The sequence below is a fragment of the Cupressus sempervirens genome, chromosome 11 (assembly GCF_028749045.1).
Source record: "Cupressus sempervirens isolate cs-2001-9-10 chromosome 11, ASM2874904v1, whole genome shotgun sequence".
Taxonomy (NCBI): Eukaryota; Viridiplantae; Streptophyta; class Pinopsida; order Cupressales; family Cupressaceae; genus Cupressus; species Cupressus sempervirens.
This window is the reverse complement of record NC_143128.1, coordinates 500,741,156-500,768,370: the sequence shown is the minus strand read 5'-3', so window position 1 is coordinate 500,768,370 and position 27,215 is coordinate 500,741,156. Positions and strand designations below refer to the sequence as shown.

Sequence of the window (27,215 nt, the reverse complement as noted above, 5' to 3'; positions counted from 1 at the left end):
GGAACATACATCATATCTATGTAAAACAAATGGTACCATCAAATAGATACAACTGATACATAATGACATACATGATGTTACACCTTTGCATGTATTACAAAGTCCATAATAATGAATCAATTTACAATTACAATTACATATACATCTCCTGAAGGAATGTCTCAAACTATACATGATTAAGAAAATGCTAACATCTCATGGTAACATAAATGAACTTGCCAAATAGTAAACATGATAGCAGCCTCAAGGACCAACCAGGTACAAGAACACGAATATCGGATCTCAATGTGGAAAGGAATCACTACCACCCAACCAAATGGAACTCAAAGGCCCACCCCACCATGCTAAGGAGATGGACACCAGACCCCACTCAAACAAATAATCAAAAGCAAGAAAGGGTAATGCAAGATTACACTGTTTGCAACATGATAAACAAAATGGTAACACAAAACACACAATAGAACATAGATCAACACAAGAGTTCCCGGGTGGGGTGTTACTAAACTTCGTCAATCTATCCATAACCACATAGATGCAATCCTTCCCCAGGATTCTCAAAATACCAATAATGAAGTGCATTGATATACTCTCCCACTTTTGCTTTGGAAAAGGCAATGGCTGAAAAAGACCTGCTGGAAAAGTATGCTCTGACTTATTCTATTGACAAGTCACACACATTAATGGCACAAAACATCATCCTTGAGAACTTTCCATGAGAATCTCTCTCTAACCTACCTGTATGTCTTGAAATACCCCGAATGTCTTGCAAGTGGTGTGTCATGGATGGTGCACAAGATTTTCTCCTTTAGTTCAAATCTGCAAACCAAATAAATCATGTTCTTATAATACATAACATCATCAAGCACCATGCATCTATCATCCTAAATCTAACCATCCATTATTTTGCATGCAATCTAATTCTTGGAATACTCAACTAAAAGTTGAGACTTTCAATCTGCTAAAATCTCACTCCTAGAGCAATGTGTAGAAATTGTACTCCTAGAAAGTGCATTGGCAACAACACTTTTCTTCCCCTTGACATACTCAATGTCAAAATCATACGCATGAATCTTGCTAACCCATGTCTGTTGCCACTCATTAAGTGCAATCACATGCTCAAAACCATGGTCTGGATGTCTCCCAAGAGGAATATCACCAATAAAAGGTTGTACTTATCCAACACAATCTAGACATCTATATGATATGGCTGCTCGATATCTGAAGCAGGTGAATTGGACAAAATGAAACACTGAGCCACCCAAGCAACATCTCCATGTCTTAAAATAGATTCCATCCTACGTGCTAAAGCCACCATAGGAATTCCCTCAGCAAGTTCCTTTAGCACGACCTTCTTATCATCCACCATGAAGTCCAACTCCATCCTCCTGAAATCCTGTATATACCTACCAAGTGACTGTAACCACTAGATGCCCAATATATATAGAGTGAATTCAAAAACAGGGAGTTTTTTAAGAGAGTTCAGGAGCAATTGCATTAGGAGAAAAAATTATGAGGAATCGAACTTGGTCAGGAGAAAGGACTGGCAAAATCAGATTTTGAACAAAGGGTTGCAGAGTTGCAGGAATTGGTTTGACTTCTAGGAAATACAAGTGTCTTTTTTCAGAAGAATACTATCTTCAGAGCTGAGAGACGCCCACACAGTAGGGTTTCCTTTGGACAAATGTTAGTTCAACAGCGATATAACAAAATTGAAAATCCTCATTGGGTTCGAGTTAACTCCGGAATGAAGTATGAGGAGAAGAAACTGTGTTGATAACTGAGAAAAAGAAATGCAAAGGGAAAAAATCTAGTACGTTCCGGTTAATTAATATTGTTTGTCGAACATTTTCCAAAGCAGATAGAAGACTAACACACATTTAGTAGTATTGGGGTCTAAAGTTACCTGGGTGAGTGTGTTATTTTTAAAAAGGAGATGATTTGATTGTGATAATCTAGAATCATTGTGCGTGAAGAACCAACATGAGCCCCATGAGGTGCTTTCCAAGAAACAACCGGTTTTCAAACGTTTTTTACACATTGCATGGTGAGTCTGAATTGTTTCTCGATTGTGTGAGTGGTTGGTTGAGTTCTATCGAACTAGCATGGAAATTGGTGTTGTTGAGTTGTAGATTACGGCTGTGTGATTGAATCTGAACATTTCCTACAGTTGGGTCATTTTGACTCCCACATCAAACTGTTGTTTTTTTCCTTCTGAGTTGTTTACAGAGAGAAAATGGCTTGTTTTATCATCACTGATGGAAGCATGTGGATTAGAGGTCGAAGAATCAATGTCTGGACTCTGAACAAATGACAAGAAGCCCATTCGCTTGGGATTTCTACCAGGTTTGAGACCAAACCATACATATTTGTAGCAAATTTCCTGTGAGTGTTTCAGTTGGTTGGAAAGAGTACTCTCAAGTGTGATTGGGAAAATTCACATACCAGCAGTAGGTTTAAGAGAAGAATTGGGTTTCAAGTATCCAGGAACTCCCTCCATCTAAAGCGTATATAAAGATTCAATTAGACCACTGCCACAATGCAATTGAAGGTCTCCTAGTTGTTGGGAACCTATTTAAGGTCAGAAACGATCTAGTAGACAATATTTCTACTAATATTCTTATAAAGAAAAGAAATTTAAATTTAAATTCCATTTCTAAAAGATATATGATGTAAGCAGTCCAAACACAATTTTCTATTGCAAACATTTGGGAACCTAATATTATGTCCACAAATTACAAATTGGCAAAAAAATAGGAAGTGGGTAAAAAATTCATAATCAATTAGGGGTAGCACCTTACATTATCTATCAAAATCAATAAATTTAACAAAAACTTGACAAGTAGAAACCATGCAAAATTTTGAAAAAGCTTAATATATTTACAAGCATGAATCTCATAAGTAGCTATGCCAAGCCATACCGTTTATAAAAAGCACCATAGTGGTTTTCTTAGCACTGTAATTTGCACTCGAAACAAAACCTTCCATCTTGAAGATTGAGCGTGAGATATCATCATCTGAAGCTGTTATTTCAACAAGCTCACGAGCAACAGATGGACCATAAACAGACCTAATTGCGTCTATTCTTGAACCCATACCTGACGTGTGAACATCTGTCATGCTATCACCTTGCTGCAAAAAAGGATAAGCCTTACTGAGTACCTTAACACAGTTAAGCACCCAGATTATCTATTTCTTTCAAAACACAATCAATAAAAAACAAGTACTAACAAGTGAAACGATGCACAAACTGACCTTTTTACAAGAAAAGCTCACATTTATCTTCTGAATAGCATAACGACTAATAACATCTAAAATGCGTGCATACTCCTCACTTAAATTCTTAAATGATTTTCTACGAGCAGCCATATTATAAAAAAGATTTTCAACCTGTACTTCAGCCCAAAATAGAATAAGTCAGTGAGTTAGCTAAACAGAGTGTTACTAACAAATAGGAATCAATAAATAGCCTATATTAACAGTTTCTCCAGAAAACATATAAAGATAATAAACATTACAACTAGACTACCTACTCCACTAGAATTACAGTTACCATTATCTGAGTTCCTTTCACTGCTGCACAAGGGCGAGGCTCTTGTTCCAATACTCCATCCTTATATGATGCTCTGGAGTGCAGCAAATTACAGGGAATAGTGAGCAATAAAAAGCTCTGAATTATCCATGACCATAAATGGTTATATAACTTATATCATGTCCATTAAATGTCAAGATATCATTGGGAGCAAATGTCTACACTAGTAAATATGCTAAAAATAGCTACTTTTAGTAAAAACAATACACCCAATAGGATTAAAATGAGGGCTACCTGTAACCATATGTTTGACCTTCTGTGATTGTTGTAACAGTCACATGTGCAGCAAATGTCATACTAGCTAAAGCTTCTCCTCGAAAACCTAGCGAGCTGATTGTTTTCAAATCTTCATATGAACTCAACTTTGATGTTGTGTGCCTCTCACATAATATAGGCAAATCTTCATACTGCATATTACACAAACATATAATAGCAGTCAGTGAAAATAAAAATACCAACTTAGATTTAAAAAAAATACCATGCCTTTGAACAGAGTTTCAAAGGCTGGTTGGATCCCAACCATGCCTTGGAACAGATTTCCAAGATACCCATGAATCCCACCCTTGTCTTGGTGAAGAAATTTATACTTGAAAAAAAAATTGTTTCTTTCAAAATCAAAATCAAATTATGTGATGGGGAGATCTGGACAAGTGAACAAAGGAATGCAAACATTTGTAATCAGATCTGAATTAATCAAGATAAGAAATCATGCAATGAAGGGATAAAATTGAAAGGCAAGTAAAAGAAATCAAACAAGTAAGCATGAATTAGAATGAAGAAAGGTAGAAATCGATGGTGCATTACTTTGCCAACTTTAGGCATGTCGGAATCTGACCTAGCCTTGGACAAATGTCCGAAGGCAGCTCAGATCCCAGCCATGCCTTGCTACAAATCTTCAACACCCATTGAATTTCAGCCCATCTCTAAAAGACTTCTGTTACATCCCAATTTTTGCCTCAATTTTAAATGTTCCTTTATAGCCATTGAGGCCTCATGAGAAGTTGAGTGATTGGTTAAATTAGTTATTCATTATGTTTTCATGCGAAAATGAAGCGTTGGTTATCTGTTATGATCTCATGGGAAATTGGAATATTGATTAATCGTCATGATGATATATAAATTGGAAATGGTTGACTAATATGATTATATGCTATGATAATTTTGATTTCATAAAAAGATGAGAAATACGTTATTACCACGGCTAACTCTTATCTTGCAAGAGCACGAAGAAGAGGTGGAAGCATTGCCAAAAAAGGGGATTGGCATGAGGGTACCACCTGCCATTGAGTTAATGGGTACGGGTCTTAAATCACCATGGCCGAGGAAAAGGACTAGGCAAGGTAGGGTATACCAAGTAACCACCATGAGCTAACGGATCGACACACTTAATGAGATAATAAAAGTTTTCCACTTGAGCAAGAAATGACCTAAGAACAATGGTAATATATAATAATAATAAAGTGAATGATTATTATAATAAAATATAAGAAGTAAAAATTATTATTTCCATCCTATGTCTGTTTTATTATTTCCATCTTATGCCAATGTTTTTAATAATATTATTTTTCCAAAAGCCCTTTATATTATTTTTAACTTTTGGCAATGTTTCAATCTTATTATTATTGTTTCCAACCTTGGCTATGGACTTCATATTATATCTTGAACAGCCATATCTTTATAATTGCTTCATTCGACCTTATAACTTCGATGGCCATTTTCATTTTAAAATATTACCAAGTATGGCCAATGACTCATGGTTCAACTCTCTATTTTGCCACCTTTCATTTCTTGCTCGTAACCGAGCATTCAACCAAGAAGGGCAAGTTTCATGCGCGAAGGATCGAGAAAAATCCATTCGCATTTCATATCGGGGGATATAGCAATCTCTCATCATTCTGAAATTCATTGCATAGCCTCCGCTCATAGTCTGTGAATATTTTCTACTGCATACTACATTTACAGTCACCTACTCTACCAATTCCATTATCATGAATAACAGTCCAGCCGAACATTGTTGGAGTGAGCATATCTCACGTTTCACTGTGGTTTTTCCTTTACAATTCTTGTCATACACCCTCAAGCAAACCTTGCTAATGACCACTAGCCTGAAGAGCGTGGGTCAACTTGTAGGCTGTTTTCATACATATATTCTCTCTGCTCTGCATTGTAATCTGTTTACACAATCTCCCAGGGACCAAATCGGGCATCCAAGAAACTTCATCATTATCAGGTCATGCAATATTCTGTACTCCTTATTTTATTTCTGCAATCGGACATAAGAGGCTTGCAAGTCTTAAGAAGGCATTGCTATCATAGTAGAGTCTAGCTTTGGAAATTAAAACCATTTATGGCTTATGCTCAATTGCGAATTATGCATAAGAGAGTTAAATTTCTGTTGCAGCCAGCATTATTTATCTTAGCAGAGATTTTTATGTTCTTTTTTTTTATTCAAGCCAGAGCAATTCTTATACAGGGGTGTCATATATATGCACTTAAGATAAGAAACAACACATTCACGAAAAGATCAGAAAGTATCATGAATCTTTACATAATGTTAGCCATAAGCCCAAGCTGGGCAGAATGTACTCAGCTTTCATTATACAATGATTAGACAGCCACCCCAAAAATTCATCTAGGATGACCAACAAGGTCGAGATGAAGGGTGTTGACTGATAATCAATGAGCAATGGGTTATCCCTGCATGACAAGAGAAAGAAATTAGTAACTAATAAACAAGTAATGAATATAAGCAATCCAATAAATTGAGTCAGCTCATGGTGGTCTAAATGTATGATTCTTGTTGTCAAGCCGGTTGTGGAATGACACTCTAACACCTGGATGCTCAGTGGCAAGACAAGGGTGTCCCATACCTAATCCCGGGTTAGGGAGGGCCTTTCTCAGTTGAGATTGTATGGGGGATATTTAAGGGTCCGCAGTTGGGAAGTTAAGATCTTGACAATGCTTCTCCTCTCTACCAGATGCCAAGGCTTATACGAGACAAAGATATAATCTGCATTCAATTTATCTTTCTTCATCAGGTATTTTTTCCTTTTATGTACTTGCAATTTTAATTGAAGTTATGTTTAGATGGTTTATATCATTTAAGCAATTACTCCCTTTTCAATTGACAAGGATTCAATTAATTTTTTATAACTGTTGATCCCTTTCATTTAAATATGTAAAGTAGTTGTTATAATTGTTACTCAACTGAACAGGAAATGCAAATTGATTATATTTAATCATTTAAAGAGGAATGGGTAAATATCTTGTTACAAAAGAGGGTCAAGATATGCATTCTTAAGCCTTCATCTATAAAGGTAATATTCTTTATATGTTATTCAAGTTCAGTTAATTATGAAAGTGTCATGTGACAACTGCAGGTATTTTCTGCAATATTGATCAGCTGAACTTAGTAGAAAAAGATATCTCCTTCCATTAACTGTTAGTTACGATGGCAATTATGTATATTGCATTTGTTGGTAAAATGCTCCTTCAATTGTTAGCTAAGATTTTTAGTTATTCGGTTATAACCATTAATCTCTTTCATATGAACATGTAATATAACTGTTATAACTGCCTTCTCATGCTCATGAATAAGAAAGAGTAATTGTTTTATGATATGATACTCGTTAGTTAAGGCTGAGAAAAATGGGATGTTACATACGGTATCAGAGCTCTGGGTTCGACAATGAACCTTGGTCCTAACACTGCTTCAAGGAAGCTGAAAATGTAATGTTGAATGAGACAGGTGAATATTATTTACTAAACATAACTAAATATTTTATAATGCAAGCTATAAAATCACACCAAAGATCATCTAGGATAGCCAAGAAGGGCTGAGATGAGTGGTGTAGTCCATATGAATTGGACAAATGGATAACTTGCAAAAAAAAAATCAGAAAGATAACGTAATTGGAATCTAGTCAGTTTGTCAAGTCGAGCGTTGGATGACAGGCACATAGTGTCCTTTGGAAATCCAAGGCCAAGGTAGATTTAGTGGCATGCTTGCTACTGTGATCACTAGAGGTAAGGTTGCTACCAATTGGTAGATAGGTTGATGGAAGGTATCCGTAGCTTAGTTGGCTACCTAGCCGACACTCAAACACTAGGATGCTCAGGTGGCAGGACTAGATGGTGTACACATGCCTTATCCCAGGTAGGGAGGTCCATTCTCAGTAGAGAATGAGTGACGATTACACTAGGTCTAGATGCCTAGACTTGCACAATACATATCGGCCTCTATGTCTCTTGATGCGGTGTGATCTAAACCTTGTTACTAACTAGTTATTTCTTTCAATTGCATGATTATCTCAATTTCGGCATTATACTTTATGCAATTACATTCTTGCTCATATGAAATGGTAGTCAAGATTTCATTATCCCTTTTTGGACTTGAAATGAAAATTGTGAACCGTGATTTTGAGATTTCCTTGATCTTGAAGTGGCTAGGGATGCCTATATGTCGCTAGTTCTGTAATGCAAACTGATGTTATCTTCTAATGATGGTTCGATGGCAAGAAGGCCATACCTCACATTTTGTGCTCCTATAGGGAGTAAGCACACTTGCATAAATGAAACTATCAATGCTTATTTATGATAAGATATAACTTTTGTTTGACTTAAGTTTTTCTTTGAAAACATTGTGGTGATGACATGGGCATGGGAGACTAGGTCACATGAATGGGAAAATTGGATTCCCAAATCTTTATAGGTGATTGGTGAGCATGCCTAGATAATCCACCTACCGGAAAGCCTTATATTAGATGGCACAAATGACTAACTCATTTCAAATACTTATGATCAATTTATGATCCAAAGATGAGTTGAGTTAAGAAATTTCAGCTTAAAAGGTAATGTTTTTCAATATGGAACTCCACTGAATGTTAAGAATCTACAATAATTTATTTGCATCTAAATACTTGAATTATGTCACAATTGTTATAAAACAATCAAACAAAAATTAGTACACAAATAGGTGCATAGATTGGAAATACGTTGTATGAGATGAATGATATTGAACAAGATATATGATATGAGTTGATGTTATGAGAAGCATTTTATGGACCTTCATGGAAAGGTAAAAGTTGAGGGAAATACATCTCTATGAACTTTTTTTTATGATATTTCTAACACATGGGTGATTTTATATGTGAAATTACATGAACTTTATTTTGGTTAAGCAAGGGGAGCTAACCATCCTATGGTTGGGATTTCTATAGGAAGAATCCAAAGGAAATATAACAATTCTGTGGATAAATCAGACCTAGAGTCTAAGCCACAATTGGAGCATTTTGTGGATAGAACATACAAGTGTCTAGGCCACAGCCCTATCTCAAGGTTTGCAAGTGGACGTGTAGTCCAATGGCTTAGGAGATAGGGATGTAGATGGTGTGGCCATGTTTATTATGACCTCGAAGGCCTTGATTGGATGTATTATGATCTTTCATAGTAGACTATGATTATAATTTTGGATGCATTGTTATGGATGTATAATACACATGTTGCATTGATTCCACATGTTGTATTGATTCCATATGGTAATGAATTATCAAGATGCACTGGGATGCATATGATTATATAAAACACGCTTGTATGACATTGATGAAGTGTAAATGCTTAATCATATTACGATGAAAGACTTGTAAGGCTTATGTTGTCTTAGATATGAAATATATCTCTATCATGAAATGATTTAAAAATTTCTATTGAAATATTATTATGATAAGATGGGCATGAAGGCCCAGGTTACATAAATGGGAACATGGATCCACTAACCAGTTTAGGTAATTTGTGAGCCTACAAGGATGATCTATACATTTAATGAGTACCATATATTAGATGGTATGTATGAGTGATTAATTTACTCACGATTAAAATATGATCTAGAGCATGTTAGTTAAGGAATTGCAAGTTTTCGAATGCTTATCTTGCTCCTGAATATTGAACATTGAAAATTCTCTTACATAGGGTATAGGTATGAGAATTGAACTAAAATATTGTAAGTGTCTACATGAGTGTGCCATGAATATGAAATAGAATATCCAAAAGCATGATTAATTCAATATAATGCTAAGGTATAAGAAGTGAGCACAAGTGTGGTAAAAAAAACACAAGTATGAGTGTATTTTCTTTTGATTTTATGGTATTGATTCTTTCCTGAAACATTGAGATAAAGAGATGATAGGCTTTCATTTGATCTTAGCTCAGATTGTGATTAGAATGTGATGAATTTATGATGCTATATATATATAGTATTTTGATTGTATTTTGATTATTCTTTTAGTATATAAAATTGCAAGGTTTATGAAGGATGATGAAACACAAGGGGGAGGGTATGTTACATCCCAATTTTTGGCTCAATTTTAAATGTTCCTTTATAGCCGTTGAGACTTCATGAGAACTTGAGTGATTGGTTAAATTAATTATTCGTCATGGTTTCGTGTTAAAATGAAGTGTTGGTTATTTGTTATCATCTCATGGGAAATTAGAATATTGGTTAATCGTCATGATGATATATGAATTAGAGATGGTTGACTAATATGGTTATATGCTATGATAATTTTGATTTCATAAAAAGATGAGAAATATCTTATTACCACGGTAAACTCTTTTCTTGCAAAAGTGTGAAGAAGGGGGGGAAGCATTGCCAGAAAAGGGGATTGGCATGAGGGCACCACCTACCATTAAGTTAACGAGTATGGGTCCTAAACCACCATGGCCAAGGAAAAGGACTAGGCAAGCTAGGGTATACCAAGTAAACACCATAAGCCAAAGGATCGACACACTTAATGAGATAGTAAAAGTTGTCCACTTGAGCTCGAAATGAACTAAGAACAATGGTAATATATGATAAATTAAATGATTATTATAATAAAATATACGCAGTAAAAATTCTTATTTCCATCTTATGCCAATGTTTTTTATTATATTATTTTTCCAACGGCCCTTTATATTATTTTCAACTTTTGCCAATGTTTCAATCTTATTATTATTTTTTCCAACCTTGGATATGGACTTTATATTATATCTTGAGCAGCCATATCTTTATAATTTCTTCATTGGGCCTTATAACTTCGATGACCATTTTCATTTTAAAATATTACCAAGTATGGCCGATGACTCGTGGTTCAACTCTCTATTTTGCCATCTTTCATTTCTTGCTCGTAACCGAGCATTCAACCAAGAAGGACAAATTCCATGCGTGAAGGCTCAAAAAGAATCCAGTTGCATTTCATATCGGGGGATATAGCAATCTCTCATCATTCTGAAATTCATTTCATAGCAGCCACTCATTGTCTGCGAATATTTTCTACTACATACTATATTACAGTCACCTACTCTCCCAATTCCATTATCGTGAAAAACAGTCCAGTCAAACATTGTTGGAGTGAGCATATCTCACGTTTCACTATACAATTCCTGCCATACCCTGTCAAGAAAACCTTGCTGAAGACCACTAGCTTGAAGAGTGTGGGTCAACTTGTAGGTTCTGTTTTATACGTATGTTCTCTGTTCTGCATTGCAACCTGTTTACACAATCTCACAGCGATTGTCAGGGACCAAATCGGGCATCCAAGAAAATTCATCATTATCAGGTCATACAACATTCCGTACTCCTTATTTTATTTCTGCAATCAGACATAAGAGGCTTGCAAGTCGAAGGCATTGCTATTGTAGTAGAGTCTAGCTCTAGAAAATAAAACTGTTTATGGCTTATGCCCAGTTGCAAATTATGCACAAGAGAGTTAAATTTCTGTTGCAGCCAGCATTATTTATCTTAGCAGAGATTTTTATACTCTCTTTTTTATTTAAGCCAGTGCAATGCTTATACAGGGGTGTCATATATATGCCCTTGAGATAAGAAACAACACTTTCAAGGAGAGATCAGAAAGTCTCATGAATCTTTACATAATGTTAGCTATAAGCCCAGGCTGGGCAGAATGTACTTGGCTTTGATTATACAATGATTAGACAGCCACCCAAGAAATTCATCCAGAATGACCGCCAAGGTCGAGATGAAGGGTGTGGACTGATAATCAACGAACAACGGGTTATCCCTGCATGACAAGAGAAAGAAATCAGTAACTAATAAACAAGTATGTTATTTTTCTAGGATCGTTTCTGCAAATGTAGTATCATTGCCAATGTGATTGATCATTTTCAAATGCAGACTGGATCTCATATATAAGAGAGAAGGAGACACGTCTCTTCAAGAGACATGTCCCTATATTTTAATCATCATTAGTTAATAAATAACTATATGTATAACACACCTTTAAGCATATATATAATATTAATATATTAACCATATATGTAATATATTATGATATTATTATATAATAATATATAATGCATAATATATATTATATTACATATTTATTATATATATAAGATATACAATGCATAATATATAATATATATTATAATATATTATATTACATATATAATATATATTACATATATAAGATATTTATCTTAAAGATAATTTACCATCAACGAGATATCTGATGATAAAATCAAACCAACAGAAGCTATAACAAAGTAATGGCCCATAGAGACATGACTCTAATAGGCCAAAGGCCACGTAGGGTCATGTCCCAACTTGATCACCATCGGTGAATAAGCAAATACAATTAGTTTGCTTCTCAATCGACAATTGCGTAGAGGTAAAACAATTACATTCAGGAACTTCATAACATAACAGTCTCTTTTGATTATATGAGCCCGATTAGTTAAGTCATACACACACACACACATATATTCTTATCAATAATATGAGACATAAAACAATGTTCATATAAATCATGAATACATATACTCAATGTAATGAGTATATCACTTCGACTAATGCTACATCAATATAAGCAATCCAGTAAACTGAGTCAGCTCATGGTGGTCTAAAGGTATGATTCTTGTTGTCAAGCTGGTTGTGGAATGAGTTGAATGACAATCTTAACACCTGGATGCTCAGTAGCAGGACAAGGGTATCTCGTGCCTAATCCCGAGTTAAAGAGGGCCTTTCTCTGTTGAGATTGTGTGGGGGATACTTAAAGGTCCAAAGTTGGGAGGTTAAGACCCTAACAGCACTTCTCCTCTCCGCTAGGTGCCAAGGCTTGTACGAAACAGTGATATGATATGCATTCAGGTTATCTTTCTTTATCAGTTATCTTTCCCTTTATGTACTTGCAATTTCAGTTGAAGTTATGTTTAGATGGTTAATATCGTTTAAGCGGTTACTCCCTTTTCAATTGACAAGGATTCAATTAATCTGTTATAACTGTTGATCCCTTTCATTTGAGTATGTAAATTAGTTTTATAACTGTTATTCAAGTGAGCAAGAAATGCAATTTAATTATATTTAATCATTTTAAGAGGAATGGGAAAATAGCTTGTTACAGAGGGTGGTCAAGATCTGCATTCTTAAGCCTTCACCTACAACGGTATTATTCTTTATATGTTATTCAAGTTCAATTAATTATGAAAGTATCATGTGACGGCTGCAGGTATTTTCTGCAATATTGATCAGGTGAACATAGTAGAAAAAGATATCTCCTTCCATTAAGTAATAGTTAGTTACGATGGCAATTATATATATTGCATTTGTTGGTAAAATAATCTTTCAATTGTTAGCTAAGATTTTCTAGTTATTCGGTTATAACTGTTAATCTGTTTCATATGAACATGTAATATAGCTGTTTTAACTGCCTTCTCATGCTCATGAATATGAAATAGTAACTGTTTCATGATATGGTAGTTGTTAGTTAAGGCTAAGAAAAATGGTATATTACACTTGCAAACCTTTCAAATTGCTAGGTTAATTTGCAAATTCAGTACATGCTAAATCCAAGTCGGCCTTGATGAAGTGAGGACAAATTAATCCGATCAAAACTTTTTTTTTAAACCTCTATCAGGTTAGTTACCAAGGAAGACATGTCCTTTCGATTGAAATGCAAATAAATGAGGGTTGTAAATCTGTATTTGAACATCAACTAAAACCAATTCATTGCAATAAAATAAGAGCAGAGCGGGCATATGCAAAAATCAAAGAGAGGAGTGAAAATCAGAATACAAAACTTTATTGAAACTCAGATCTCCTGCACATTTTCAATCAAGTATAGCTGGGAGATGAGATGGAAATAATAAAATCAGGGAGTTAAGGTTTGAAAGGTGCGTAAACGAGGGAAATCAAATGATTTGAACTTAGGAAATCAGAATTAGAGATTGTTTGGCAAAGGTTTGTCCAAATATAACTTCTAGGTTAACTTGAAATTATATTTTTGGGAAGGATTGTTTGCACATAAGATTAACTAATTTTGTTTATATTTTCCGTCTTACCAACTTAACTTTTCTCTTATTTTGCAAGGTGCCAAGGAGGACGACATTCAAGGATAAAGAACCATGATAACTTTAAGATTTCAAGCAAGATGAAATCGAGATGACAAGCAAGAGAGTGGCATGGAGCTGAGTGATTCATGTACATGGGTGGAATCTGAGACCAAGCATTTCATTTATGCAACATCAAAGGCAGCATGGAAAGCATCAACAAGGAATTTGCAAGTCGTTCATCAAGCCCACAAAAATTACGAAATTCAAAATCAAAACGAAAGAAAATGAAGGTGCAAGAGCAATGACAAAATCTCAATGCTCAAAGGAAAAGTCATTGTCAAGATAAAAACCAAGTTTGAGATCAACAACATGAAGAAAGTTCAAGGCAAAGAAACCAAGCCCAGAAACCATTTCAAGTACAAGCAGATTTTTCAATGAGAAGATTCTAAATTTCGAAGATGGAGAAGTGGAGTTGGAACAAAGATTGCAAGATAATATTGAGGTGGTGCCCACTCATCTCCAACCAATCAAAAGATTTCAATCTCGTGTGTATTATATCATCCAATCAAGTCATTCCAAGAGTACATGTGGATTGTATTTAATGACTTCATCTAATGAATTTTCTTATTGGACAATCCTTCAAAGGATATGTATCTCAACAGCAAAGTAATTTTCTGATTAGCCCAAAAATTGCTGCCTTCTTGTAATTTTGTAAGAGGTAATTATAACAACCCTCATTAGAGTTGTGTTGGAGTATTCTTAGCCATTGATCTCAAAATCAATCTAGGTCATTCATCATACTTAGCTCCCTATAAAAGGGTCAACCTTCTCATTTGTAAGAGAGACATGAAGAAATTGTTACCGACATACTACCAAAATTGGTCCTCCTTCATTGATGTTTTCATAGTGAATACTTGTGAAGTTTTGGAGTGTTGCATGGTTTCCACATTTCTCACTTAGTTTCATTTTTCTTATATTTAAAGGTATCTTAAGTTGTTTAAGTTAGAAAGATGATGAAAGATGTTTTTGAAATCATGGTGAAACTAGTGTTCATAAGTTTTGGTACTTGTTGATTGCAAGTAATGATGTAAGGTTGATTTGAACCCCATTGCAAGCACTTCAATTACTTGATGTTCATTAATTTTCTTAGCTTATGATTTTGATGAGCATAAGTGGTTTTATAATCATACTCGTATCCACAGAAGATTGCACCCTCCTTAGCATAGTTAATTTGGCAAAGCAAGGACTGATTTGGTCTCATCACAACTTCAACATTATCTTGCATTACAAGTACAATTATAAGTAGCTTAGATCTCTAAACTCTCATCCCATTTACAATATATTTCCAACCATTGTTATAAGTAGTTGATGCCCTTATATTGCTAAATCATTCGCACATGGAAAGTTGATAGATCCTCCACAGAGAGTCAGTGTGAGTCCCCTTGCAATAACTAGCATACATCAAGCCAAACAAGCTCATCTCCACACTAAAGTTGTAAATACGGGATCAAAACCTTGGAATTTACCTCTATGATCTTCTCTACAATCTTAGCATATGTGGTGTCTTTGTTCAAGAGAGGATATGGAGTCTTTGTGTTGATGAGACCATAAAACACCAGTCAAGAAGACCATCTGGCACTACCATGAGGTGGCGTCCTTACAAAAAGACCTCGTAATAGTTTTTCTCTCAATGTACTCCTTTCCTAGTCTCATGGTTGGCTGCAGCAATGATAGACAAATTGGAAATATAATCATTCCACATAATTGTCAATATCAACTTATTAAGAATTATTTGTCAAATACATTATTATACATATTATCGCCCATATATCAAACAATACATGCCACATACATATTTATGCATACCATAATTAAACAACTAAGTTGTCAATTGGCATTTAGGTTCAAAAAACTGATTTGCCAATACGACAGACTTTTGAAATGAGGTTTCAATTCGTTAGTACAAAAACATATATATATAAGCATAACTTAATATTAGAATATAACATAGTATCATATGAACAACAAAAACACCATAAACTTGCAATCATAGCATCGCGATCAAACCATCATATCATCATATACTTCAACATCAAAATGACAAAAATATTAAAATGATAATATCAAGTTCAAGTATCATTGTTTCAACTTGCAATAATTGGAACTTTATACTAAGTTTCAATCATCTAACGGATTCTTCTTCTTCTTCTTCAATGTTGATGGCATTAGTCGATTCACAAATAGCGCTAAGGCCAATGGGATCAACTACACCAATAACATTATTGCTATCCAATTCTTTGAATTCAGCAATTGCAAGCTGAGAAGTGGAAGCATTTATGTCCATATGTTCTACATTTATATCCCACATGTTTAACTCCCCTTCTCTATATTCATTCTACTTGTCTATAAGGAGATGCAAGTTGGAATGCACATACAATAAGTTCTTTGCTCTTTTTTATCGCAACCTATTATGCTTTACTGAGTGGATGAAAGAATATGTGCTCCAATTTATTTTTGATGCACATGAACTAGCAATATATGAAGACAAGACAATGTAAACAATTAAAATAAAATTGTTAAAGTTATACAATTACTAGCAACCTAGAGGAATAATGGCAGAGTGGAGTAGAGGCCGAAGGTTTCACAAGCATGTTGGATTTTCTTATGATGGCGGCTTTCAATCGAGATGGTCTTTTAATTGCTGAAATGGTGGTGCAAACCACGGATATCAATGGTGTGAGTTTGATAGAACCCATGATGAACATTGGAGAAAGATCTTTATAGCTGAAGCTAGAGGGAATGGGAGGAGTCAGAACTAGCGGATGATGGATGGCCCTCAAAATCGTCTCATCCCTTTAACAAACAAACAAAGAACTTTAAATCAACCACCCAAGAAGCCTAGTAATTAAACTAGTGAAACAACATTGCTACAGTACTATAACAAACTACCGACACTACAGCATCACAAAAACTAAAATTTAACAACAAAGATGGAAGGAATTAATGAGGATCTCCATATGTTCATCCATGAATTCAAATGCAAGCTCACCTGTCACATTACTCCCAGGTTTCTAGTCGTACCTCCTAGCACTAAGGCCCTCTTGAGCTATTGTGTTTCTTCAATCCTTATGCATATGGATGCTTGTGGCAAAGTTTTCAACATAGTTCTACCAACATCAACAACTATTTTCAGATTCCTCTTGACAGCTTACAATCATATTCTAGATTGTTGAGTCTTTCCTCTTGCTTTGACTTATCCTCTTTGAGTTTGCAAGTGCCTACAAAAATTTATCACTACTCAACCAATTTTAAATCCGCATTTGGCTTTAAAGTATTACCACCTATTTTTTGGTGTACCAAAGATATCTTAAAGATAAATGTTTTAGTCTCCATTAATATCAATGTAGTTATATTGTGGTGGGTCAATATTTCATTCACCATCCCACTTGACATATCCAACTATTGCTCAAAAATATAGGCCAACTCTTCAACTCACCATTTGCTTATAAAATTCTAGGTGAATAGAAGAGATACCAAGAAAAGCATTGTTACCCTCAATTAGTCCAACATTCTCAACGGTATCCTCCTCTTCAATCATCTTTTCTATACACTTCTCATACAAAACAATCTCCTCATCAACAACCCTCTTAAAATTAAGCAACCTACTTAGGAACATTCTTCCTATAATTTGCAGCTTACTCCTCACAACATCCTTCCACACAAGAGGCAGTCTTTCTTTGCTCTTGCTATATTGCTCAACCAACCCATAGGGATCCAAGGCATCCATATTGAAAGCACCTTAAATGGGTCCACAAAACATTACTCGTCACTTCGTCAAGAGACCATAACAGTTGTTCATAAACCAAATCCTCCTCCCTCAACAAGCTTTGGGGAGGACACGGACTAGAAATGTTTGAACATGCAACCATAGTAAGAAGATAGAGAATTGCTTAGTTGCCAATTCGTGAAACGATTCCGATTCGGGCACGTGAATCGGATCAGTGGATTCGAGTTTTTTTTTCCCAATTATGATTCGTGGAGGATTCGGGTGTGTATGTATAAATATATATATATACTAAAAAATGAAAGAAATATACATAATTCTTAAACTAAATCATTTCATAGTATGAATCCATGATTCTAGTATGAATCTACGAATCTAGTATACTTGATAATTGATTTATTTTTACGATTATAAAGAAAATCAACACATTCACATTGGTTTACTGAATTACAAAATGAAATAATGATCCTTGAGGATCCTCAGGCTATGGCTTGGATCCTTGAGGATCCATGCAGGATCCTTGATTCTGCTTGTGGATCCGTCCCACAGATCCTCAAGGATCCAAGTACGAATCCGATAACTAAGGAGGATTGGTGTATGGTGCACGATGCCTTTTCAAGAAGTCTCACTATTGAATACTTCAAGGATATCATCTAGAAAGAAAAAAAAAATTGAGCAACTTTTATGTCTAAAATGGTTGACAAGTGTAAAGTGGAAAAAGAAGATGCACTTAAATTTCTCTTTGTAAGTGGCATACTACATAACCTAGAGGGCCACTGAAGGGCAAGCTATTGTAACCAGCTTGCTAACTCTTTGACTTCTCATTGCCTTGCAAGGAACCTTGACTATTTCCTCTTCAACTCTCCTATACTTAACATCTTTGCCCCCTCCATGGACAGCCTTGAAACCTGAACTAAGTAATCCTCCATTAACTCCGAACCTTCAACCAACACATTCCTTGAATTCCTCCAAGAGAAATGTTTCTAACACATTATTCTCTCCATGAAATTAGTTAATCCCCTCTTTTGAGGTCATACCTCGTTGCATATTCCTTTTCACATCCTCAGAGGACACCAGATCAGTTCTGATTTTATCCCCTTCCATCCAAGAATTCCTTTGTTCGAAGTACTTTGTCAAGACAAAAAAAAGTCAAAAATTTGAACGTCCTCAGAACAGGGTTGTTGTAATGTCCCCGTTTTGGTTGACATCGTTTTGCGTGCCGGATCAGTCTATCATGGACTCTCGTAGACTGGTGGTTGTGATGAGAGTCATTTTGGCGTTTATTTGGTGATTGGAGGGCTCATTATGCTCTTGGAGATATTATTTTATTTATATTTTATCATCATTTCTTATACGGGGCCTACATGTTATAATTCTAAGTTGAGTTGCACTTTTATTTTAAAAAGTTATTTATTATAAAAAAAAGTGCATTATAATGGGATTTTATAATGGATGTTTTTAGAAGTTCTTAGTAACTTCTTAGAAAGGGATGTTTCTAGAAGTTCTTAGTAACTTCTTAGGAGAGTAGATAAATAGAGGGCTTGGGCTCCCATTTGGATAGACGAGATTTGGTAACTTAACTACATCTTTTATGAGCATTTGTGGAGCTTGATAGTCTACAAATATTCAGCATAATTCTTGAGAACGATACCTCTCAAAAGATTGCATAACTGAGGAAGTGAAAGACCTTCTGAAGGGTTGCACTTTGGAAGTGGTATTCAGCCATTTCAAGTTGAGCTTAATTTGTATACTCAGACTACCTGAGGGTTTGAGTTTTTGGAAGTAGTCCGAAAAAACAGATCCGAAAAAGCAATCCAAAAAAGCAAAGCGAAAAAGCAAATCCGAAAAAAGCAAGTGAAAAAAGCAGATCGGAAAAAGCAAAGCAAAAAGGGCAGCATTGGAGAAAATTATTACAGCCATCTATTACCAGGTTCCTTTGTTAGCATTGCTTTTTAGGTGTTATAAGTTTCAGCTGTAGGTGTGCATTATACCAACATTATCATTTTTGTAATCCATGTAAATGCCAAAAGTCTTGGCCATATGTCATGAGCATTGTATTAGAAATTTCATTGCAATTAAGGAGATAATAGTTGCTGGTGTCATTTGAGCAATTCAATATCATTATTTATCAGCTAGTTAGTTTGCATACCAACTGTTTGTAAAAATGTCAGTTGGCTATAGGTGTTCATTTTTCATGTTTAGATCATATATATGCATTTTATATTGCCAAAATTAGTTGCACATTCATGATAGGTCATTGTTTAGTCAATTCAGAGTCTGCTTGCAAGCATTTTTATTGATACTAAGTGAAAGAAAGAGCCATAATAGCAAACTGAAATTTTATATCAGTCATATGACCCTTGTATGCAAAGTGTTGTCTTGAACCTTTATCAGCATTTTGGGATCAGATTTGAGCAGGGTCAGATACCACTGTAACAATAACACTATTCACGATTCTTGTAGCGATGGCACTGTAGCAGATGGGTATAAACTTCTTAATATGCCTCCGAATTAGCTGCTTAACTCCTTTCAAAGTGCAGATAAAATGATGACATCAAATGACCCTTAAATCTGAAGTGTATCTTCTTTATGAATAGCTGGTTGTAGATGGCTGTAATAATTTTCTCCAATGCTACTTTTCTGCTTTGCTTTTTCCAATCTGCTTTTTTTGCTTGCTTTTTCAGATCTGCTTTTTTGCTTTGTTTTTTCGAACTGCTTTTTTGGATCTGCTTTTTCGGGTTGCTTTTTTCGGATCTGCTTTTTCGGACTGATTCCAAAAACTCAAACCCTCAGGTAGTCTAAGTATACAAATTAAGCTCAACTTGAAATGGCTGAATACCACTTCCAAAATGCAACCCTTCAGAAAATCTTTCACCTCCTCAGTTATGCAATCTCTTGAGAGGTATCGTTCTCAAGGATTATGCTGAATATTTGCAAACTATCAAGCTCCACAAATGCTCATAGAAGATGTAGTTGAGCTACCAAATCCTGTCTATCCAAATGGGAGCCCAAGCCCTCTATTTATCTACTGTCCTAAGAAGTTACTAAAAACTTCTAGAAACATCCCTTTCTAAGAAGTTACTAAGAACTTCTAGAAACATCCATTATAAAATCTCATTATAATGCACTTTTTTATAATAAATAACTTTATTAAAAAGTGCAACTCAACTTAGAATTATAACATGTAGGCGCCATATAAAAATGATGATAAAATATAAATAAAATAATATCTCCAAGAGCATAATAAGCCATCCAATCACTAAATAAACGCCAAAATGACTCTCTCATCACAACCACCCGTCTACAAGAGTCCATGATAGACTGATCCGGCACGCAGAATGATGTCAGCCAAAATGGGGACATTACAGTTGTGGAAGTTTGAAAGAGAAAGCAAGACTCTTTGCTTTCTTAAATTTAATGTACTTTCCATTATGTTCTAAAAACCGTTATTTCTACTTAAATTCCCTTATAGCAGAAAAGATTTTAAAAAGCCGTGGGACCCCTTGCTTAAAGCGCCTCCTGATTTCACCAGCCATGAAATTTTAGTTCGCTTCTACTCAAATTTTCTTAGCAGAAAGAGATGTAAAAATACATGGTACTCCTTGCTTAAGAAGGCTCCTAATTTCACCAGCCAAGAAATTTCAGCTAACCCACTCCATGGAACTATGGCCTAACAACGCTGGAGAAAATAACTGGAAAAGCATCAACGAAACTTGAAACGAAACAATTCCATTTTAATGAACAGTTGCTTCATCATCTTAGCGAGGGAAAATTGTAAATCCCTAGGGACGCGGGAACAAGTATCTCATTTCAAGCGTAGATTATCTTCCGCGTTCGAAGCTCCTGGCAAACTCATAAGTAAGCACAAAAATCATGCGCATTATCATCATGAAATAGTCGTGTTAATAGGAACCCGTTTGCAGAAAGAACGACGACGAAATCAATAGTAACAGAAGAGGACTAGCTATGTTGCTCTGATTTATCTCACGACTTTAAATGTTGAAGATTTAGCTGGGTATTTGGAGGGGGACGAACCGAAATGGACTTACTCGAATGCCGTGGCCATTGTCGGAGACCTGAATGAGCTTGAGACCCCCGTCCTTGATGTAGACATTGATGGAAGAAGAGGCCGCATCCAAGCTGTTTTCCACCAATTCTTTAACAGCACAAAATGGGCGCTGGATAACTTCCCCTGCTGCGATTCGATTTACCACCGACTCCTCCAGCCGCCGTATGGGCGGTGCTTCCACTGAACAAGCTTCCACCTCCATTGAACAAGACGTACGTGTTTTAAAAAAACCTCAAATTGATGCAGTTAAAGAAGATGCTTTTATATGGCTCGCCTTTGCACCCAATGGCTCCACCACCCTAAACCCTGCCACCTGCACCCTGTTTTCATTCTCTCTTCCATGAAATATTGTCCGAAATTTTATGTTCTCTTAATAATGAATTATTTAAAAATAATAAATATGCAGCAGAAATTTCAAAGTGGAGGGAAGCACTTCAAGATAAGGTCAGAGATAATTTTAAGAAACCTCCTTTGGAGAGAGTATAAAATTTTGGCCAACCGAACAATAGTTGAGTGGGAAAAAATTAATTTCTATTGGTAATTTTTTTTCTTTAAAATAGGAAGTTTTTTAATTTTTTATTGTCTAAAAATTCTATAAAATCTTGGCGAATCTTTTATTATTGAAGAAAAGTGTAAACATAAGTACACATATCTAAAAATCATGATTTTATTATTATTATTTGGAGCCTAATTAATATCAAACTTGAACATTAAATTCATCCCACTTTTATCATTACAGATTCCATCTAAATTATTTAATTATGGTTTGGGGGAAGTACCCTTACTATTATTAATTGTTAGATGATCTTAAATCAATGGCCTAAAGTTTATTTTGGGCCAACTTTTAAAAGAATAAAAAAATTTAAAGAAATTTCCCAAAATAAAGACACGTGTCTCCAATCAATCTATTTTGGGCCAAAGTGACAAAGGATAAAAAGTTTCATAGAAAGTCTCTAGAATAGAGACATATGTCAAATCTATTACTTAACTTATAACATAACTTCAATTATTACCCAATATTGGTGAAGATGGCCATAAATTAAGACAAGCCTTGAAAATTGTGGGCGAAAATATTTAATTTGCAACATGGAAAAATTAGATTACATTGGCGAAGTCATCACTAAAACACAAATACTTTGATATTATTATTGGTGATTTACCTAAGCATGGGACCCAATTTTTGTGAAGTGCAGGCGACATGGCCACCCCAAAAGTGCAAAATAAATAGCCAAATTTAGGGTCCCTGATAAGTGAGATAAGTCAATTGGTGAATATTAGCCACTAAAGTTTTCCTTGGATAAGGTGTGTACATTTTGTGTGTGAAATAGACATGGTACTCTTGTATTCATATTTATTTATTTATTATTTATTATTACTTTATTTATTTGTTGGAGTTTTGCACTCACTAAGACTTAATTTCTTGTGAGCTCTTTGCTCACAATTCAACTTCATCTAGACAGAGCCTATTGACTTATTCTATATTATAAATTTGTAGATCAAAAGTTAATCTAATAGACTATAAAAGAATCTATTTTTTAATTAAGAATTTAAGATTGAAATAGAATTTGAAATTAATGTTGTAAGGGGTGGATTGTAATAACATGAGCATGTTAGTAGATATTCTTAATATTTTGTCATGTAAAGGGTTATCAGATTTAAGATGAAAAGCATAAATTAATGTTATAAGAGGTGGATTGTAATAGCATGAGCATGTTAGTAAAAAAAAAAAAAAAATTGTCATGTAAATGATTATCAAATTTAAGGTGAAAAGCAAGAGTGTTTGTTAACATGTTCATGTCAACACTCTACCCCTTGTTGTCATTATAGAATACCTATTGAAATTAGCAAACAAAATAATCAAAGATGCAACAATCGTTACCTCGATTGCTATCCTAATACAAATCAATCTTGAAACAACCACTTGAATTAAAAGGTTGATACATGAATCAAAGTGTGAATTTGAATAAACTCTTGAGTGTTGGTATCTCTAACTATTGTTGTCTATTAGTGTTAAAAAATTAGTCATTTACAAGGTAGAGTCATACGGTCATCACTGCGACTAAGCTACTCTACATAGGTCAAGTCATGAACATAAGCAAGTACGCACCAAGCTTTATAGGAGTCAAGCAAGTGTATTCTCACTAAGTATTTTCTATATGATCTAAGCTTAACAGCGACCGAGCAAGTTTCAAGCATACAAGTGTTGAACACAATATAGACCGAGCAATGGCAATGTTGAGTGTCAGAAAAGAGTAAAGGCCAAGCAATGTAGACTTTGCATAAAATTATGGAATGGAACAAATTTTGAGGTAAAATATTTTTCAAGCCGACATGAAAGGAACATTTAATATATGCAGAGGTTGTTACAAAACATTTAATGTGTATAGAGGTTGTTACAGAGAGTTTATGTGGTAATGACATGGATTGCATATCCCTATGTTGTGTGATCAACGATTTAGATGGAAAGGCTATTATGGAAGAATTTAAAAAATTCTTTACAAAACTCTTTAAATAGAGAAGATCTTAACCTATATCAAAGTATGAGTATGTGTGAAAGAGAAGAAAAGGAGATGAGAAGTGTATACATGCGAACAAGGAGTAATATGCAGGTGAAGGATCCAGATTAGATCAGAAGTCAGTGAAAGGGTTATGTTATCGCTTAATAGAGAAAGTGACCTATTCAAGGTAGTGAAGTGAAGGGGAAGACAAGTTTATCAGATCAGTTAGCAAGGAGAAGACTCGAAATCAACATACAAAGCAAACTAAGAGTTAGGTATTAAGTCAATTCTGACCGACTTGAATCACGGTAAATCTCTTATCAAAGTGGTCTTAACAAATCATTGTAAATCTCCTAACAGAGTCCTTAATTTATTGTAAGTGTCAAATCCTCTAATAAGGTGAGACTTAGCAGTCTCTTAAGCTTTTGACTAGGCAGACCCCTCACAAGGTAGATCATATTTTATGATCAAACATTATAACCATAATAGGTTAACTTTATTATTATAGTAGTGAAGATTTGTGGGTGTCATCCCCACCCTAGTTTTACCTTCACCTTGGAGGGCTTCTAAGTAACCAATATTGTGTTATGTGTTTATTTTCATGCATGTGATAGATCAAATTTAAATGTTACCACAAGTTATCATTACAAATTTTACATGCACAAGTTTACTGATAGACGTGAATGAATTGGTGAAAAGTTTTAAAGTATTTAAGATTCTAATTCCCCCCCCCCCCCTGCATCTCAGTATCTTGTTTATCCTATTATCCTATCTACACCTCCATCGGTCAACAATTGGTATCAGAGCATTTGTTCTCCAAGAAAAGCTTAATCACTTAGAGATTAGATCTTGGAGATGGAGGCTTTCAAACTGGACAAGGTTATTGACAATTAGGTGACTGACATCCAACTCATATTACAATAACTTGAGAAAGAAAGACAAGATCTAAAAGATTCCCTAAAAGGGAGAAAGGAAATTGTCATCCAGATAAAACAATTTTCTTATGAAGAAGTCAAAACTAAAGGACTATTTGAATCAATCAATCCAAATGACAAAGCATTTGTAGATCTACTTGAAAAGAATAAACTCCTGAATGAAGAAATAAGAGGATTGAAAAGAGAACATGAAATCTGTAAGACTGTGAAGTGACTGAACAAAAGAAGAAAGCTGAAGAAGACAAGACTGTGGTTGAAGAAGACAAAAGGGTAATGGCTACTAGAATTGAAGAAAGGATATCAGATGTGTAGAAGCTCACAAACACACAACTAGACATGATGAATCAAGTAAATCTTGCAAATCAGGAATAGAATCACAAGGACTTGAAAATTGCAAATCTTAAATCATAGAAAGACATATTGAATGATGGACTAAAAATTGAAAAAGAATCTATTGAGAGATTCAACAAACTTAAAGAGGCAAGGAAGTACTTTGAAGAACTTATGAAGTCATCTAGTTGTTTGAATGGGGTTAGGACATTCATGCACTGAGAAAGGAGAATCATCTAGGAATGGAGAGCTAAGGAATGAAAAACCAAAGGACAAACCAACATGCTATCACCGTGGAAAACTTGGTCATACTGCAAACCTTTGTCAAAGCAAACGTAGTAAGAAAAATCCCAAACCTAAGTTTGTCAGTTACTATTTTTACTGCAAGAAACAAGGACATCAAGTACATGAGTGTAGGTCGAGATTGAGGAATGCATCTACTACACCTAGATTTGAAGGATATTGCTATAACTATCAAAAGTATGGGCATAGAGCATATGAATGCAAACCATAGACAAAACCTTACTAGAAAAATCAAAGGAAGAATAATGCACCTAACAATGCATGCTCCAAATGTCACAAATTTGGACATCTAAGCAAGAAATTTAGGACTCAAGTACATTTAACAAATCAAACAAAAGACAAAGGCAAAGGCAAAGTACACATTGAACAAGCTAGGACATAAATGAATAAAAAATGGAAAAAGAGAGCAGAAGATGGAACTAATGGAGTAAATGGAGCTAAGTTCACCCAATCCAATGGAGAAGGTGGTTATGTCATCTCAAATTAAGCAAGAGAGGAATGTATGGAGTTGTATACTTAATTGATATATCACACATCAATTCCTTACATGAAATGTGAGAAGTTCATATTTGCTTAATAAAGATGCATAAGAAAAAAATTATTAAAGATTGTCAAGTGTCAGTAAAATTCTTTATGTTGACCAAGCATTGCATGTAATGTCCCATTTTTTTTGGAGGAGTTAATTATAAAGTTATCAATTTAAAAAAAATATATTACAAGGTAACTTTATATATTAAATAAAAAATCTTCTAGAGGTTGCTGGAAGAAGCGAAAAAAAAATTAAAAAGGAGGTCGACCTATCAAGGAAAAAAGAATAAATAGGCATTGAGGGCTCATTGCCTATCATCAAGATTTATTATTGATATTTGCTAATGTGCGTTGTGGAGCCTAGGGTTTCTACAAGTAGTCACAATTAGCCATTGAGAACGAAAACTCTCGATTGGTACGCAATTTTGAGGGTGTGAAAGATCACCTGAATTATTGCAACTGTGGGAAGGATATTTCAGTCCTTTCACTTGTGCTCAATTGCTGGTTTGGAGTTTCAGTTGGAGTTGCACTTTCATCATATCATCTTCAGCATTTAGTCTCCACCATTTGATCAATCCAAGTTCTTCATTTTAATTTGTAGTTGCAACAAGTTCTCAATTGTATACAGCCAGTTAGGGTTTCTTTGTAATGTGCCATGTCATAATGTTTTGGTGCTAAAAATTGTCATATCATTTGTAAAAACATTTGGTTTTCATTAAATGAATACATTGGCACTATTATTTCTTTTATTCAACAATATACTTCCAGCAGTGTATTAAATTTAGGGTTTTTTTAGTGGCCTATTGGAAAGGGTCATTACAGTGGTATTAGAGCAGGTTTCCTGCCAGCCTGA

General features: G+C 34.8%; 1 protein-coding gene across 2 annotated transcripts in view; it reads right to left on the bottom strand.

Annotated features, from left to right (window-relative positions):
* Window positions 1-22,002, bottom strand: part of MLH1 (MUTL-homolog 1) — a 255,513-nt gene extending 233,511 nt beyond the window's left edge. For both annotated transcript variants that reach the window (XM_089808703.1, XM_089808704.1), the window contains exons 1-5: window positions 21,749-22,002; window positions 3,824-3,996; window positions 3,551-3,623; window positions 3,253-3,387; window positions 2,919-3,129 (exon numbers count right to left, since the gene is read on the bottom strand). In XM_089808703.1, the coding sequence (XP_089664829.1) occupies window positions 2,919-3,129; window positions 3,253-3,387; window positions 3,551-3,623; window positions 3,824-3,996; window positions 21,749-21,970 (814 nt within the window). In that variant the 5' untranslated portion in view covers window positions 21,971-22,002. The remainder of the gene's footprint in view (window positions 1-2,918; window positions 3,130-3,252; window positions 3,388-3,550; window positions 3,624-3,823; window positions 3,997-21,748) is intronic.
* Window positions 22,003-27,215: the final 5,213 nt, after the last annotated feature.